The sequence below is a fragment of the Monomorium pharaonis genome, chromosome 8 (assembly GCF_013373865.1).
Source record: "Monomorium pharaonis isolate MP-MQ-018 chromosome 8, ASM1337386v2, whole genome shotgun sequence".
Classification (NCBI taxonomy): Eukaryota; Metazoa; Arthropoda; class Insecta; order Hymenoptera; family Formicidae; genus Monomorium; species Monomorium pharaonis.
In genome coordinates this window covers 9,559,963-9,577,128 of record NC_050474.1, presented here as the reverse complement: position 1 = coordinate 9,577,128, position 17,166 = coordinate 9,559,963, and the positions used below count along the sequence as shown (strand labels likewise).

Here is a 17,166-nt window from a genome sequence, read left to right as displayed (position 1 = left end):
ATCCCGACCCGGAGGAGGCCCGCAGGAGAGAGGCGAAGTGGTGAGACGAGCGTCACACATACTGTAAAGCCACCGATTTCGCGGGTTGGGCGAGCCGCGAAGAAATCGCGTACTTATCGCAAAATCTTTCGGCGTATTTATGAGAATCTCGAACTCGCGGATTCAACGGGGCATCGTCGTCTCGCCCGATCGCGCCCGTCCGCGTGATTTCGCTGCGTGCTGTGTGTTTCGTGATAGTTTCGCGTTGCGTGTGCGTTCCGATCCGCAGCCGAGTCAATTATCGTTTCGTCCGGTCGTCGTGTCGCGGGTTATTCCCGCGCTGTATCTTGTCGCGTCGTGGAAAAATTTAGTTGTTACTTTTGTATAATTTGGTCGATCGCACCGTTATTGCGAGCCCCTTCGGGGAGTGTACTCTGATAGTTATCGACGCAATTGTCGTATACAGTCGGACTATCGAATAACTCATAATTATTGCGCTTATCTTTCGCGAGAATCGTTAGAGCACGGGAGAACACGAGTCCGTCGCGTGCCGCGCGGGCTCGGAGTTGCGAGCCGTCCCGTTCGCCCTTGGCGAGGTCATCCTGGCGGGAGTCGGCGTCCTCCAACGACGCCGGGTTAAGCGTAAGACAAGTCGGAGAGTTCCCGCGTACGCATCATAACCCGCTCGTTCAATATACCGTTCTCGCACCATTTGATACCCAGTGGATGCCAGCTGGTAACGCGCGCGAGCCGCCACCGCTCCGTAGAGTCGTCATCTACTGTAATTCTTACGGTCAAATACAACTGTTACTTTTTCTGTTACATTTGTGTCGTGTATGTAATTCTCTCGCCTTCCCGATTCCATCCGCCCGCACCAAACCTCCCCCTCTGCCATTTGAGGGCTGAGCAGCTGGATCTCGGAGCCGCTAATGCCCCGGTCGCCTAGCGTGCGCCCGTCTTTCCCGAGATTCAAGTATCGTAGCATTTGTTGCGAGTTGGTGCACACAGAGTGGTACGCTTAACGTACCTGGCGCCCAACTTAGCGTTGCGTCGGGAAACCTCGCGAAGATAGTCACCCCGACACCCGGGCGGCTCAGGGCCGCGACCAGGGACGGAGGCGAAGTTGGCCGTCGCTCGCGAGCGGCGGTTACAGTATATATATAATTATAATTAATTTGATGCAATTATATATAAATTTGTATATAATTTAAATTGAAAAAATTCTAATATAACTTTGAATAATATGATATGGAGTTATAAATATTTTGATACAATTATATGTAATTATTTAATCAAAAAAGAATTCTAATATAATGCTGTATAATTCAATATGGGTTTATAAATATCTTGATATAATTGTATATATTTATTTACTCTAAAAATAATTTTAATAAAATGTTGTATAATTCAATATAGGGTTATAAATATTTTGATACAATTATATATAATTATCCACTCAAAAATGTAATGTTGCATAATTTGATATAAAGTTATAAATATTTTGATATAATTATATATAAATTAATGTGTAAATTGATCTTATTATATGTAATTATATATAATATGATAGAATTATACATAATTAGATATAAACTTTTTTTCCCGGGGACAGACGTTTCTTTTACCGATCGAACGTCTGGCGATTTTCGCCGCGTTATCCGATCTCACGTTACGCTTCTCCTTCATCGCGTATAAGTAATACGACTGACAATGAGTCACGCCAACACTGTTACGTGATTTTTATACGCTTCCGCTGGAAAACGATCCTCGCGATACGTAGACGTAATGTCGCGTATCGTTGGAAAAGATGCACGTCCGAAATCGATACTCATCAGGCGTCGATTGTTTCAGATCGAACAGTAAATATCCGTGTGGTTTCGACGTGGCGTCGTAGTACGCCTTCTCCACAAACTTTGGATCGTCGGGATAAACTTGCCGCGCTAAATGACGAATTTGCGCGCGATCGCGAGAATTTTTAAAAACAACAATGTAGTTAGCGTTGAGAGATATGTCGCGCTGCCCACGTTCTTGATGGAAGAGATTTTGCGAGATGAGAATGACGCTAATTCTTGTGATGATTACCTTTGGTGAAAAGATCTACGATCGCGTCACTCGACGATTCTCGCATAAGATCGTCGATTATCACCAGTTTCGGAACAAACGGATCGTTCAAGTAATCCTCCGAACGTGGTAATCCCTCGCGAAATTCGATTATATTTTTCTTCCTCGCTACAGTGTTGTATAGTTCGTTCTCTTCTTTTACGCACACGTCGTGTTGTAACTGACGATAGGCCTCTTGCCACTCAGCGTAATAAAATAAAATTCTCTCGAAACGCATGTAGGACATGCGCGACAAATATCGGAGAAAAATCTTTACAAAAATCGTTTTCCCACATACGGTGGGTCCGCAAACGATCGACGTCCAAGGATGCTTCCAGCGCACGTCCATTACGCGAAATGAGCGAATCCATTTTGTTACGCGTCTTTTTAAAAGAAACATGAGAAATAATGTTAATAATTCTTTCCGTGAAAATACACAATTTTTTTTTTAAAGAGAGATAATCTCGGCGTCTCGGGGCGGCGGCGGAGCGCTTGCGTCAGCGTACCCCCGCGTATGCTAGCCGACCCGAAAGCACCGCAGCCGACGAGCAGCTGATTCTCGCCGCGTGTAAGCTTATCCGACACGATACGCTAGCCCGTTACAGTGGGGAGCAACCCGACCATCGAGCCTATACGCGTTGCCCCTCGCGCCGCTAGACTGAACGAGAGTTTACGACGGGAAAAAGGACTATTATCGGAGGGGCCGATTGGTGAAGAAATTATGTATGACAAAATTTAGTTTTAAATATATTTATTTTTAAGAAGACAAAGTATATTTTTCGCGCTTACATACTCGCACTTACACACTCACTCGAGTAAAAATACGTATACGTGGTACATTATCTTAAGTTTTAAAAATATCACACGGGTATATTTAGCTTTTATTTATTTTTATAATAACATTTATAATTTTTACAATACTTTTCTTATAAGTATATATTTTTATTTATTTTTATTTATTTATTTATATGCATATATGCATATATGTAACGTTGTGCGGCGGAAAATTCGCTAGCTTAAAACTAAAGAACGAAAAAAGAGAAAAAGTTACTCTACGTAACCGTACAGAAAGGAATAACGTTTGTTGATAAATTTTCGTTTTATCAGGGTCGGGCGCACGTCTTTGTTTCGCAGCGCGTTACAATATCGTGAAATTTTGTGCGTCGTACCGCGTTAAAATATAAATTTATTAATCCCACCTTCGCGGTTTCCGCTTCTTCTGCTTCCTCCCCGTTTTCTCTTTGACTTATTAGCTTTTTAATACTATTAAAATTAACAAGTAACGAATTTTTATAATTTAACGTAATACCTTTTACTTTACATATTTCTCACCTTCCGGTGTACGTATGCCGCGACGTATGCGTAAAATTTAGGCCCGCCGGACACAAATGACTCGATGTAGCTACCACGACCGTAGCACTCGAGCTCATTTGTCATATCTCCCAAGAAATTTCCTGTACGAGGCTCGTATTCGTTTGGTTCGCCATTGCTTAAGTATATACATGAATCGGTATTGCAGTAAAACACACGCATACAGTAATGACGTGGCCAATAATGACGCGTGGCCAATAATGAGGTGGCCAATAATGACGCGTGGGTAATAATAACGCGTGGGCAATAATGACGTGGGCAATAATGACGCGTGGCCAATATTGACGTGGCTATTATTGACGTGGGCAATATTAACGTGGCCAATATTGACGTGGTCAATAATGACGCGTGGCCAATAATGACGTGGCCAATTCACCCCGTGGTCAATCGGGATCGTGGTCAATAATGACGTGGCCAATATTGACGTGGTCAATATTGACGTGGTCAATATTGACGTGGCCAATATTGACGTGGCCAATCGGGACCGTGACCAATATTGACGTGGGCAAATGGGACGCTCCCAACACGCACGGTAGGACACGGCTCGATTAGACACCGCACGATTGGACACCGCACGATTCGACACCGCATTATTGGACACCGCAGTCTTCTAGTGAATAACATTTATATATCATATGACAGATTATCTAACCTTAAAAACATCTGGCAGAAAAAAGCTTCGATTTGCCAGAAAAAAAAATTGAATTTTAAATGTCTATATACGTATTTTTAGGAGCATCTCGTTTTGCGTGGAAAGTTTCAAACCCATGTGGTGCAGAAAATGCTCGCACGCACACACACACACACACACACACATACACGGGGGGATGCAAGGGGGGCCTTCGGCCCCCCCACCCGCACCCACCCCGTCCAAGTCACTAACCCATGTAAACTGTATTAGAAATCTGCATACATACGTGAATGTGTGTGTGTCCAATTGTACGGTGTCCAATAATGCGGTGTCCAATAATGCGGTGTCCAATCGTGCGGTGTCCAATCGTGCGGTGTCCAATAATGCGGTATCCAATCGTGCGGTGTCCAATCGTGCGGTGTCCAATTGTGCAGTGTCTAATAATGCGGTGTCCAATCGTGCGGTGTCCAATCGTTACGTGTCCAAACGGGATACTCCCCGCGTACGCCGCGATCACGACGTTGGTTATTGCCGAGGATACGACTGCTTTCTCGCGTACTCGCCACGAAACGTACATTACCTCGTCGTTGACGGGTAATATACCGGTTATGTCGTGCTCGGGACTCGTGAGCAAAGTCGCGAAACGTTGATACGATCTCGGTCTTTGGTAAATTAGTTCGCTGACCGAATTTGCCCCAGAAAGAATTCAAGCAGAGCTTTGCGACCGAGCAAAGTCCAGGTTTCGAGTGATATTATTTTTGTTGAGAACGATACTCTCGATTTCCTCGTATTCCCGCAGATATCGATCCTTAGCAGCGCCATCCTGGCATTCGCTCGGCTACCCGCTTGCTTTTTGTTTTAATTGTAAAAACGTGTTTATATATTCGGCAAACAACCTACCCTGCCGACTACCGTGATCGTATCTCGTGACTTTATACTGCCATACCTCGCTCACTTCTTTCACGATATAGCCCTTCTCGACAGCCTTACGCAATTCACAGAATATCCAGGTACTCTCGAATTTACGATCACCGGGTAATCGTGAGTGCACGCTGTTGGCGAGAATATTTCGCAGCAACTACAGCAAAGCCCGAATATTAACTTATCGTTCACGTGATACGGGAACACCGGGTGAAACAGATTGCGAGGCGGGAGTAACCTACAGAGAATAAGTCCCTCGAGCGTATCAAAATTCGGCGCTGTCCCGATTAATTCGGCGCATTCTTCACCGATGTAAAGATCAGGGTGCCCGATCGGGAAAAAACCGGTTTTCAGTATGTAGGGGTACAAAGAGCACACGTCTACGTAGTGTATTTTCTCCGTACCCTTAACTTCGTAGTGAGTCGCGATGTTTTCCGTGCGACCTCCGTAAAAAGCGTCTCAAGGGTTAAGAGGTGATCGTTTCAGTAACGCGTGATTTTCAAAAAAATTACGCATCTCCTGATTTTCCCGCACCTCCCTGTCGAAGGAACACTCCCATTTTTCCGTCACACGATACTCCAGACTCTGAAGTCGCCACGTCCTTGCAAGAGTGCGTTCGTAACGGGAGTCGATGGTATCTTCGGGATTCGCGGTCGATAGCGCACGATCGCGATTTATACGAAAGCATGACGGACACCCGTGCCAGAAGCAACCGTGAAATTGCAGCACGTAACGTAACGTTTCACCATCGATTTCCGACTCGTAATAATCATCAACGCGCGCACCTTCTACGAGCCGTTTGCGGCTTCGCCCCGAGTGAATAATCGGATGTCCAAGCTCACGCTCCATCACACTAGCCACTGCAGAGCTTTCCGCGAATGCTTGTCCGTGTACCTGTATTCCCCCGTCGGAATCACCCCTATTTCGTTCTTGCGTAGAAAGTTCTTGTGGAAAACTTCCATGCACGTGGACGCGATAGTTGTGCATTCCTCGAAAGGACACACGTTACCACGTTCTAAAACAATCTTACGAAACGCCATGCACGCGCGTCTAAGAATGATGACGTCGTTACGACAGTAGCAAACAATTTCACGCTGGAAATAAAAAACGTAGTCTGTGCGCGACGTACCATAATAAAAATTGTTTGCGTTCCTCGGGCTTCATTTGCTCGGGACAATAATATTGAGGGTTGGGTAACGGTCCAACATACGACTGATTTTCGAACGTATTAAATAAATGTGGAAATATTGCTTTGTCGTCCGTATCTTTCAAACCGAAAGCCTTTGGTAAATCGGCCAATCGCATGGGCATGTAATTTATACTACCAATAAATTAAACATGCCCGAGCGTTATCGCGATAATTTTTGTCCCATTTAAAATCACCTCCGGATTTTCTATCATTCCCGATTTTTCTACTAAATACTTCAGTATGAATTGAGCGTCGAACGCTTTCGCATTATGCGCGATGCAGATGATTCTTTTGAAACATTTTGTTGTTTTCGTTACGAAATCGACAAATTGTTTTACCAGATCATCGAAAAACACGAACTCACGTATCCCGCACCATTGATACCGTGTCTCGTCTTCTATCGCGGAACATGCCTCGCAGATTTGCTGTGCGACGCAAAGCGTCGGTACATGAACGCAAGTGTTTTCGTTACCTTCCAGCGATTCGTCTTGACGCGTTTCAAAATCGTAAAATACAAACGCGATGCGACCTTTAGTGCAACTGTTCGTACATTCGTCGGTATCTTCCTGCGACGCTTCTTCCGTTTGTTTTTTAGCCGTGCTCGTACCTTCTCCGGGATTCTCGATTACGGTTTTCCATTGACGAGGCCGCATGTAACAAAGATGATTCGAGGATTGTAACAAACAGCGCGTCTTACAATATGCCATGTCGCATTTATGTTCCGATTTCGATTTTATAAATTGTCCGCAACCGTCGCAAATTTTAACCGATTCACAGACGCTCGCGTGTGATTTACCATCATACGACTTAGCCTCGAAATGACGAACGTAGCAGGAACGACCGAAAAAACCTCGTTTACACCTAACACATTTAACGTAGTGAGATTCCCACATAAGGACGTGGCGTAACACCGCGGGCATTTCTTTGCGCAACGATGACCGACATCGGGACGGTATCCCACGTTACACGCGACGCAATATCTGCCACGCGAGCCGGCCGCTGCTTTTAAACTCAATATAGGATTATAATGTCGCGTATGCTCATAGTACATAATGTTAAGACGGTGCGAAGATTCCTGCCCTAATAACACGGGAGCGTCCCAGATGCGCACAGTAATAAACGGACACAGTAACAAACGGACACAGACCAAATGCGCACAGAGCGAAACGGACACAGTGCGAAACGGACACAGTAACAAACGGACACAGACCAAATGCGCACAGAGCGAAACAGACACAGTGCGAAACGGACACAGACCAAATGCGCACGGACCAAATGCACACGGACCAAATGCGCATACTGCACATGCGCACACTGCACGTGCGCACGGACCAAATGCAATCCATGTACATTGCAAGCAGAGTAAAGTCCACATAGGTTAGCGACTTGGACGGGGTGGGTGCGGGAGGGAGGCCGAAGGCCCCCCTTGCACCCCCCCGTGTGTGTGTGTGTGTGCGTGCGTGCAAAGCATTCACTGCATCACATGGGTTTGCGACTTTCCGTGTATGCATTTGGTCCGTGCGCATGTGCAGTGTGCGCATTTGGTCTGTGTCCGTTTCGCACTGTGTCCGTTTCGCTCTGTGCGCATTTGGTCTGTGTCCGTTTGTTACTGTGTCCGTTTCGCACTGTGTCCGTTTATTACTGTGTCCGTTTGGTCTATGTCCGTTTGTTACTGTGTCCGTTTCACTCAGCTTGCTGTGTCCGTTTATTACTGTGCGCATCTGGGACTCACTCACACAGGCACACAAAAAAAGTGGTTGGTCCGGCGGACCGGACTAGTCAATCCTTATGTATTTTGACCCGCTGAATCCGAATTTAAGGTCAGAATTGCAAAGTTAGCTCGCATTTCCTAACCTCAAAAAACACCTTGTAAAAGCAGTTTGGATCACAAATGTATAATTCGGAACGTGCAGGCTTGCGTAACCACATTACCTGGGGAAAATTCAATACGTATGACAAGTTTGAGCTTCTGTAAATAGCATAGAAAATTCACTCTCTTTTTCTATTATATCTTTTTTATTCTCGAAGATTCTGTGCAATGGCTTTCTCTTACGTTTCTTGTGCTCGCCGCCTCAGTATTCGATCTCGTTGCGGATCGTACGGCGATATAGTGGCTACCGGGCAGGGTCGCGAAGTTTCTGTTAAACAACATTAAATTTAATAAGTTTTTATATTCCAATATTACAATTTTTTATTTATTTGAAAATTAATAATATTTACCTAGTTCGGCACTGTGTCGTCGCAAAGTCTCTATGTGCCTTCCTACGTCTTCCTCGCGTTGTCCGCCGAATCTCAGCATCAGGGAAAAACTGTCACGACAATATAACTCTTTGCGCACTAGCTGGATCAATAAACGATTATCCGCGAAATAGCCGTAATCGTCTAGGATGCATAGTAACGTGGAGGAATTGCACGTCACGAAACGTGCGAATAAGCTTAAATTATTCACGTCGTTGTCCGACAGCTCAAACAAATATTCGACGCTGTTGAAATTTTTATTAACAAATCCGTTAACAGTAAACAATTTTTTTTAAATTTCCCGTAGCGACATTTTTTCTCGTGATATTCACACACAGACGATTGAACACTCGAGAAAACATGCACAGAACTAACTTCAAAATCGCGACGTCGCGTAGTATTTATACTTTGAAAATATCTACCATGGTGCGTTAGAAGACAGAGAGGGCGGTGAATTTTTCTCACGTGTGCCATAGGTCGGCAAATTTCGGTTTTCGGTTATTCATGAATGTCGTTCGTGGATCATTCGTAAGAATTGTTTTTAAAATACTATTTCGGTAATCATAAATTTTTAGCTTGTCCTTTCAAAACCACTTGTGCATTGACTAAAAGTTCTTTCTATCGCGAATAGGTAACTCTAAATCTCATTTCGATATTACACATTATATCATTAGCATCTATTGAAATACCACTGAATAAGCCAATTCACGAGAAGGAAACTTTATAGTATATTTATAGTATATTTTCGTTTCTAAAGAGATCAATTTAAGGCACGCAGGTGGTCTACTTCGACGAATGCCTTTCCCACGAAACTTAAACGCTTTTGCTTTTAACACAGTTTTAGATAACCTTACTAACATGACAAAAGAAAAATATCACGCGACATCAACTACACACGGATCGTCATAAATCGGGCTCTAAAGATGGTAACTAATAGACTACAAATTCTGCCCCTCGTCTTTTTTTATAAAAGTGATGTAACAAGGAGAATATATAAATTTATAGGCAGCGAATCGCGCGACACAACACTCCCACTCTAAACCGACAGGACCGTTTAATGATAACTCTTATTTTGTAAAACGTTTTACATTGTAACATAAATAAAGCGTGTTTTCCATGATATTTATTAAAGTTATACCTAGGATTATAAGCATGATGTCTAGCCAAATGCTACCTATTTTGTAAAAATTTTCAATGTACTAAAAAAATCTTCTGCGCAAAATTTTGTACTGTATGGCAACGCGTTCAGTCGCATACTCTTAAGGCTAACCAAATAAAAAATGCTTATTCACTCCTACGAATGTATTTTTTAATAATTGGTCTTGCGTAAAATAAATCTTTTTGTATCTTCAAGTTTCGTTTCGTCTGCTTTCTTAGCCCACCTATCGATTCATACCACCGCTAAATTAATAAATTCGTTCTCCTTTCATAATTAGCAGTATTCATACGTTGTAGTCTATAAATTTCACGACTACAATCCGCGACGACATCCCCACTCTAAACCGAGGAGTAGGCCTGTGTCATCCTACATTGTCCTGTATCGACCTGCATCGACACCTGTCCACTTAACCACCCACTCTATTTCTCCTCAAAAACCTACAAAATGTTTTCGATCATAAAAAGTCACTCCTTTGTAATACACTCCTACAATACCACCCTTGCCACGCTTCTTAGACCCTACCCATATAACACAGATTGTTTCAGAAAGCTTTCAAAAAGGTTTCAACCTTTCACAGTTCATGTCCAACAATTCTGGAAGAATTCTGTAATATGTCATTTGAAATGTTTCAACAAAAATATTTCTGAAACCTTCCGTATGAAAAGAATTTGTCAAAACTTTCAGTACAAGTTATTCCTGAAACCTTTTGTATGAAATATTAGGTTGTACGATAATGAGTTGCCGGTTTTTCTATTAGATGGAGTTTAAAGCGTTGCGGCGAACGCAAATGAAATCGCATCGGGCAACCCGATACGGCGTTTGAAAGGTAGTGATATTACTTATAAAATAACGCTTCGTTTGTTTAATTTGGACTTTTTGTTCACAAGTTCAGTAGTATAAACATGGAGTTTACAAATGCTGAAATTCGCGCCATTTTAAAGTTTTTCTTTGTGAAAGGCGAAACCGTAACTAAATTGCATTGCCAAATTAATGATATTATAGGAGACGGAACCGTATCAATTCGAACTGCCGAGGAGTGGTTTCGGCGCTTTAGAGCTGGCCGAAACGACACAACAGACCCTATGCCCGTTGGACGGCTAATAACGACTGATGTCGGCAAAATCGTCGCAAAGATCTATGAAGACCGGAATGCAACCATTCAAATTATTGTGCAGGAGCTCAAGTTAAGTCCTGATACCGTTTCTAGGCATTTAAGAGCAGCTGGTTTCTCAAAAAAGCTGGATACTTGGGTGCCACACGAGTTTTCGAAAAAAAAACTTATTCGACCGTATTTCAATTTGCGAATTATTGTTCAAACGCAACCAAAATGAACCGTTTTTGAAACGGATGGTAACTGGCGATGAAAAATGGGTCACCTACGACAATATTGTGCGCAAAGTGGTCGTCCAGAGGCGACGCGGCTCAAACGGTGGCTTAATCCGGATTAACGGCCAGAAAAGTTTTGCTGTGTGTTTGGTGGGATTACAAAGGAATTATCCACTATGAGCTGCTCTCATCGGACCAAACACTTAATTCGGAGTTCTATTGTCAACAATTAATCTGTTTAAAGGAAGCCATCGATCAGAAGCGGCCAGAATTGGCTGTAACGGAACCCCGCGGCTCTCAACGGTTGCGACCGGCCCGGCCGACCAACCGCCGGACCGATACAAGGGCAATGGCCCGATAAAGGCAATCACTCTTCCGTTCGAGCTACGAACAACTCGAACGATCGACCATGCTTCCCGCACCGGCATCTTACCAGGATGCCGAGTGCGGAGGGAGCCGAAATTCGTCGGAGATCTCCGACCCTCCACCGAGGTCGGTATAAAAGCCGTCTCGGTGAAGGATTTAATCACTTCTTTTTGATCCGACTGGCAAGACGCTACCCGATCCACCGATTGCCAGAGAAAAAGTATTGCTAAGCAAGCGAATACAAGAGTCGAGAGTTCTCCGCTTTCGGCGAGCGTTCTTGGCTTCGCTTCACAAAAACCTTGCATTCCCTGTCCGAGCTCGCAAGCCGAGGTGGAGCGCTCTCCGTCTCAACCGAGAATTCTCGGCCGCTAGGCCCTTCTTTTCTCTCCCTCACGGTCTGGACACTGAGGTGGCGTGTTCACCGTCTCATCCGAGTATTCTCGGAACCGGCACCGTCTCCTGGGAGAGAATTCTTCAAACCGCCCATACAAATCCGGGAAGCAATCCGCGACGTCGCGTACCGCGCTAGCTTCCCGTCAGCGAAATCGAGAGCCTACGAGCTCGGCAGAAAATAAACCCGCGCCGCGCACCCGTCTCGCCGTCACGCGCACGCGAACGCCGCATGGCATTACCGCCGACACACCGCGCGCTCGCAAGCATCTCCAAACACCTCGCGCAATCGAAACAGCTGATCTCTGGACGATACGCACCGCTCATGTAAATAGCATGTAAATACTTTGTAAATATTAATTGATTAAAATATAGAAGGTAGTTAGAAAACACATTTAATTGCTCTGCTGTCTCAGAACCCTTCCCACCGAAATCCCGACTAGTCCAGGGAAAACGGTTCGTTACATGGCCAATAGAAAGGGAGTTGTTTTTCACCAAGACAACGCGCGGCCACACACATCTTTGATGACGCGCCAGAAGCTACGGGAGCTTGGTTGAGACATCCTAATGCACCCGCCTTATAGTCCTGACATTGCTCCATCAGATTACCATCTCTTCTTGTCACTTCAAAATTCCCTTGGTGGTATAAAATTCAACTCAAAAGAGGACTGTGAAAATCACTTAGCTGAGTTTTTTGCCAATAAGGACGAAGAGTTCTATAAGAGCGGTATTATGAAATTACCGTTAAAATGGCAACAAATTATCAAACAAAACGGCACATATTTGACCTAATTATGTTAATTCTACCTATATTAAATAAAGCGTTGAAAATATGCAAAAAACCGGCAACTCATTATCGTACAACCTAATATTTTTACAGACCTTTCCGTTTAATTATTTCTGAAACCTTTCACATGAAACAATTTAACAAACTTTCAAAAGAGTTTTTTCTGAAATCTTTCACATGCAATAAATTTGAAACTTTTAGTTGAGTTATCTAAAACATTTCATTTGACATATTTTTACAGACTTTTCAATTGAGTTATTTCCGAAATCTTTCATATGACATTGTAACGTACGCGGGAACATTTAAACTTAAATTGTAATAATTACTTTAAAACTAAATCTAAATAATGGAATGCATGAGCATTGATTTCTTATTCGGTTGCTGGTATTATCAGGTGCAGGTCGATATCGGAATCAAAATCGATCGAGCATAGGGTTACATCCTGAGACTAAACCTTCCTCCTCCACAAGAAAATAAGTTTGCGTAGGAGAAAAATATACGGCTTAAGTAGAGGGAAATTAAGTATAAATAAATGAGCCAAATGCTCAGCGTCAGTCTTGTATAAGTCTAAGTCTTCTTCAGTTTTAGTCTTAAGTCTTCGTCTTCGGAAGTCGTGCTTCAAACAGTCTATTGTCAATTGCGATACTTTACTCGGGTTAGTCCGACAGTTATTCAGTTAGTCTGGGGTTGTCGTGACCCTTAACTTGAGCGATCTTAAATCAAAGTCCTTAGCGGACCTATCTTAGAATTCACCCTCAGTTCGGTTTGTTGTTTCGAAGTCAGATTTTTGGAATAAAAGGTAATTAAGTTGATTTCTCTTTCAAGATCATTTTAGTTTCCCTTTCAAACTCTGTCGCTGCCTTTGAGTGGCAACAAATTAAATTAAAACTCTGTCGCTGCCTTTGAGTGGCAACAGATCGAATTCAAACTCTGTCGCTGTCGAGAGCATTGAGACAGATCTTTCGGGCCCTGTCGCTGACATTTGTGTGGCAACAGACCTGAATTCTGACTCTTTCTCAGGTGTGGCAACTGAGTATTATTAACTTTAATCTAACTCTAAATATTAAATGCCCCAAAAGGGTGGTAGGCGCGTAAAAATTAAAAGACTAAGATATCAAATTAATCAAGCGATAATCTTTAATCGCGATCCTCTGAAATTTATTTATGAATTAGATAAACTCTTAATTCAACCTTCCCAAAAGCTAAAAGAACAAAACAAATATAAACTCATCAGGATTGATTTTGAAATTAACTTTCCTCATTTTAAAAATATAAAGAAAAAAGATTTTCGTTATCAAACTTGTAAAATTCGCTATCTTTTCGGCGAAGATTAATATTTCTCACAAACTTGTCCATTCCCGGGTAAATTACTTAAATGTATTGACCCAAAACAAACATAAAAATCAGAACGTGACAACATAGATTTTGAAAACTTTCAAGAAAGTCATTTCTAAAAGTTTTACATAAAATAATTTAATAAATTTTTCAGTTAAGTTATTTTTGACATTTTTTACACGCTATCTTGAAAACTTTCAGTTGAGTTATCTTTGAAAACTTTCTTATGAAATAATCCAGCACATATATAGTTTGCGGACCGTCACTAGGTGACAAACGCGGCATCTTTCTCGTAATGCAATTCACACTCCAAAAGCTACATAAAGCAGACTACGGTGACAAAAAACGGATCAACCAATGCTATCGTAGTGAACTCTCGGGGCCTACGTGATATTTATTATTGTGTCTTAAAGACACATCTGTCATGGCTAAAAATTTTAGCTTTGGTAACGAATTCTTTTTCTGCGTGTAGTGCACCCATATAACACAGAAACCTTTCAGAGATATTTCAGAAATGTTTCAAGTGAAAAGTGAACCATTTTTGAAACGTTTCAAAATATTTCTGAGACAGCTCTGAGACAGTTCTGAGATAGCAAAATGTCCGCGATGCTTGCACTTGAAACATTTCTGAATGTTTTCAGAAAGGTTGCAGATATATTTCAGATACCTTTCAGTACACTTTCAGAAATATTTCAAGTGCAAGCATCGTGGACATTTTGCTATCTCACAGCTGCCTCAGAGCTGTCTCAGAAACATTTAAAAACGTTTTTGAAATGTTTCACTTTTCACTTGAAACTTATCTGAAATATCTCTGAACGGTTTCTGTGCTATATGAGTATTGTGTCTCATTCATCTCATCACAATATCGCACACCTGTCCGGACCGCACCCCTCACTGAGCAAGACAACGCGAATCCAAGTTCCGCCATTTTGTCGGGGACACTAGGCCCAAAATACTCGGCTCTCTCTATACAAAATATAATAATAGTATACATAAGACCAGCTAATAAAAACGCTTCATTAAACCACGCCCCCACCCACGCTCTCTTCAAAATGCCAGGTATGTATGGGATATCCAATCAAACACTGTGGCAGCTATGGGGTATCCAATCAAAACGTTCCATTGAACCACGCCTCTTCCACCCGCCAACCAATCAGAACGCTCCATTCTTTCTCTCCCCTCCACTAGGTATCCCTACCACACCTCTCACCACTGCTAGACACCCTCTGAGCGCCAAACACTCCCCGCTGTGAGGTCGAAGAGTGGGGGTTTGTTTTGACGCCCCATAGCTTCCAGTATACTACTCATAGTCTAGCAACCACTGCGCTAACGAAGGAAAACGCAACGGCTACGGAGAAAACAATTAATTGGGAATTAGTCTTAGAGCGTCAAGACAGGATAACGAGAGATGACCAAAAAAATTATCCAATGGAAACCGAGGGAAATGAAGAGAAGTATAGGTGAGGGGGGCACAGAGAAGATGGGCAGACGACATTAGGAGGAGAAACTGACTACATATGACAACAGATATGGAGGAATTTGAAAGAAGTCTACATCTAGGAATGAATAAGAATGGGCTGAGAAAAAAAGAATTACTTTTTTAAATTTATTATAAAATTTCTTTATTGATTGGCATGCTTTGAATACACTTGTGATATGAGAATTATTACTCTTCAACTTCTGATGCACTTTATTTAACAAAATCAGCAATTCAGTTAATTAGGTAATTCGCAATTTCGCAAATATGACATTAATTTTTATGCACAATAAATTAAACAAATACAGAAATAAGTAAAACAAAGACTTTAACCCTCGGAGAACACATAGGGTCAATTTGACCCTTACCTCGAATTTGATCGTAAATATCTTGAAAAAATTTTGAAAATTGGCGGGCCTAAGGCCTTCTACCTGTAGTTTGGGGTACTAACTATATGTTAAGATGCTCCTTTTGTACAGCGCAACACCTAATAGGTGTAGGGCATTATTCGAAGTCGGTGCAGGGTCATTCTGACCCTGTTGTGTACTAAGCGTCGGTTTTTCAATAGTGAGCACGATGGCATATAGTTTACGGCCAGAATGCCTTAGTACGTGTCGAGCAAGAATATTTCGATGGCAACAGTTCTTCTGAGGTAAATAATGTGTCAGTACAGTCAAACACTGACACGTCGTATTCATATTATAGTGAAGCCGTCGCCGACAATAAATAAGTTAACTTTTACCACAAGTCATTTAAATAATAAAGTATTCACATATATGTAATAACAAATAAATTTTTCTAAAATTTTTTCACAAAAATGTTTGATTTTTTTACCTTAAAAATCACTTTCATTACCTAACAAAATAAATATCTTTTTTTTAAGGTACACTAAAGTACAATTTTTTCTTAATTCTAGTACATTTCAAGAATACACACGTAAATTTTTAGCCAGAAATATTTAAAAAATTAAAAAATACAATTTTTTCGTAAATTACGTTTTTTTAAAAAAAATATTTTTTTCCTGAATTTTTTAAAATATGTAAATAATTTCAACAGTACTTTTTATTTATATCAATTGATTTAACAATGTTTCAAGTACATCTGGAAATTTTTTCAAGCTGATCGCACTCGTCAATTTAAAATGGTGGACGATCAAATTGTGTGTAGGGTCAAATTGATCCACAATGTTCTTCGTGATCAAAAAAATAGGTGTGTTCTCCGAGGGTTAATGAAATTATCTTATTATATTGATATTATACAAAGTTATAATATTAATATGTTAGAAGTGAGTCCATTATACAATCTGATTCTTAATACGCGGTTATACAGTTTAATATAATTTATACAGTTTCATGCAATTAAAATTTTTTTTCTAGATGCATTAAAGCGCACTGCGAAGATCTATCCTGAGCTACTGCATCAAAAGTTGCATAACTGTCGACCGAATTTCAGGAACAAAGCAGCAATAGACGCAATTTTGGAATATTGCCAGAATATGTTCAAACAGGAAATTTTTTAAATCTTTTTAACAAGTAAACACTTTTGTAATCCAATAAAATATTGCATGCGTTTTGAAAGAATTGTAATCTTTAGAAAACAGTTTTCTAAATTTCATGATTTTTTTATAAAAAAGGGAACTATTGAATATACATATAAATGTAAAGTTTTTAGATGTTTGTTTTTGTTTGAACTATGTATAAATTTTCGAAAATATCTGAATTCAATTCCTTATAAAAATGTAATACTGGATACCGTTAAATTGGTTAGTAATTATATTACTTGAGTATCAAAAGTACTAATAGTGCTTTTAATACTTAAAACAAATATTAATTACTGATCAATTCAATACTGTTTGGTATTACATTTTTATAAGAAATGTTCTCGAAACTATAAATTG

General features: G+C 41.3%; 1 protein-coding gene across 1 annotated transcript in view; it reads left to right on the top strand.

Moving 5' to 3' along the window:
* Positions 1–16,896, top strand: part of LOC105839903 (dynein assembly factor 5, axonemal) — a 169,135-nt gene extending 152,239 nt beyond the window's left edge. Inside the window, exon 6 of the mRNA XM_036290987.1 lies at positions 16,646–16,896. Within this exon, the coding sequence (XP_036146880.1) occupies positions 16,646–16,788 (143 nt within the window). The 3' untranslated portion in view covers positions 16,789–16,896. The remainder of the gene's footprint in view (positions 1–16,645) is intronic.
* The last annotated feature ends 270 nt before the right edge of the window (positions 16,897–17,166 follow it).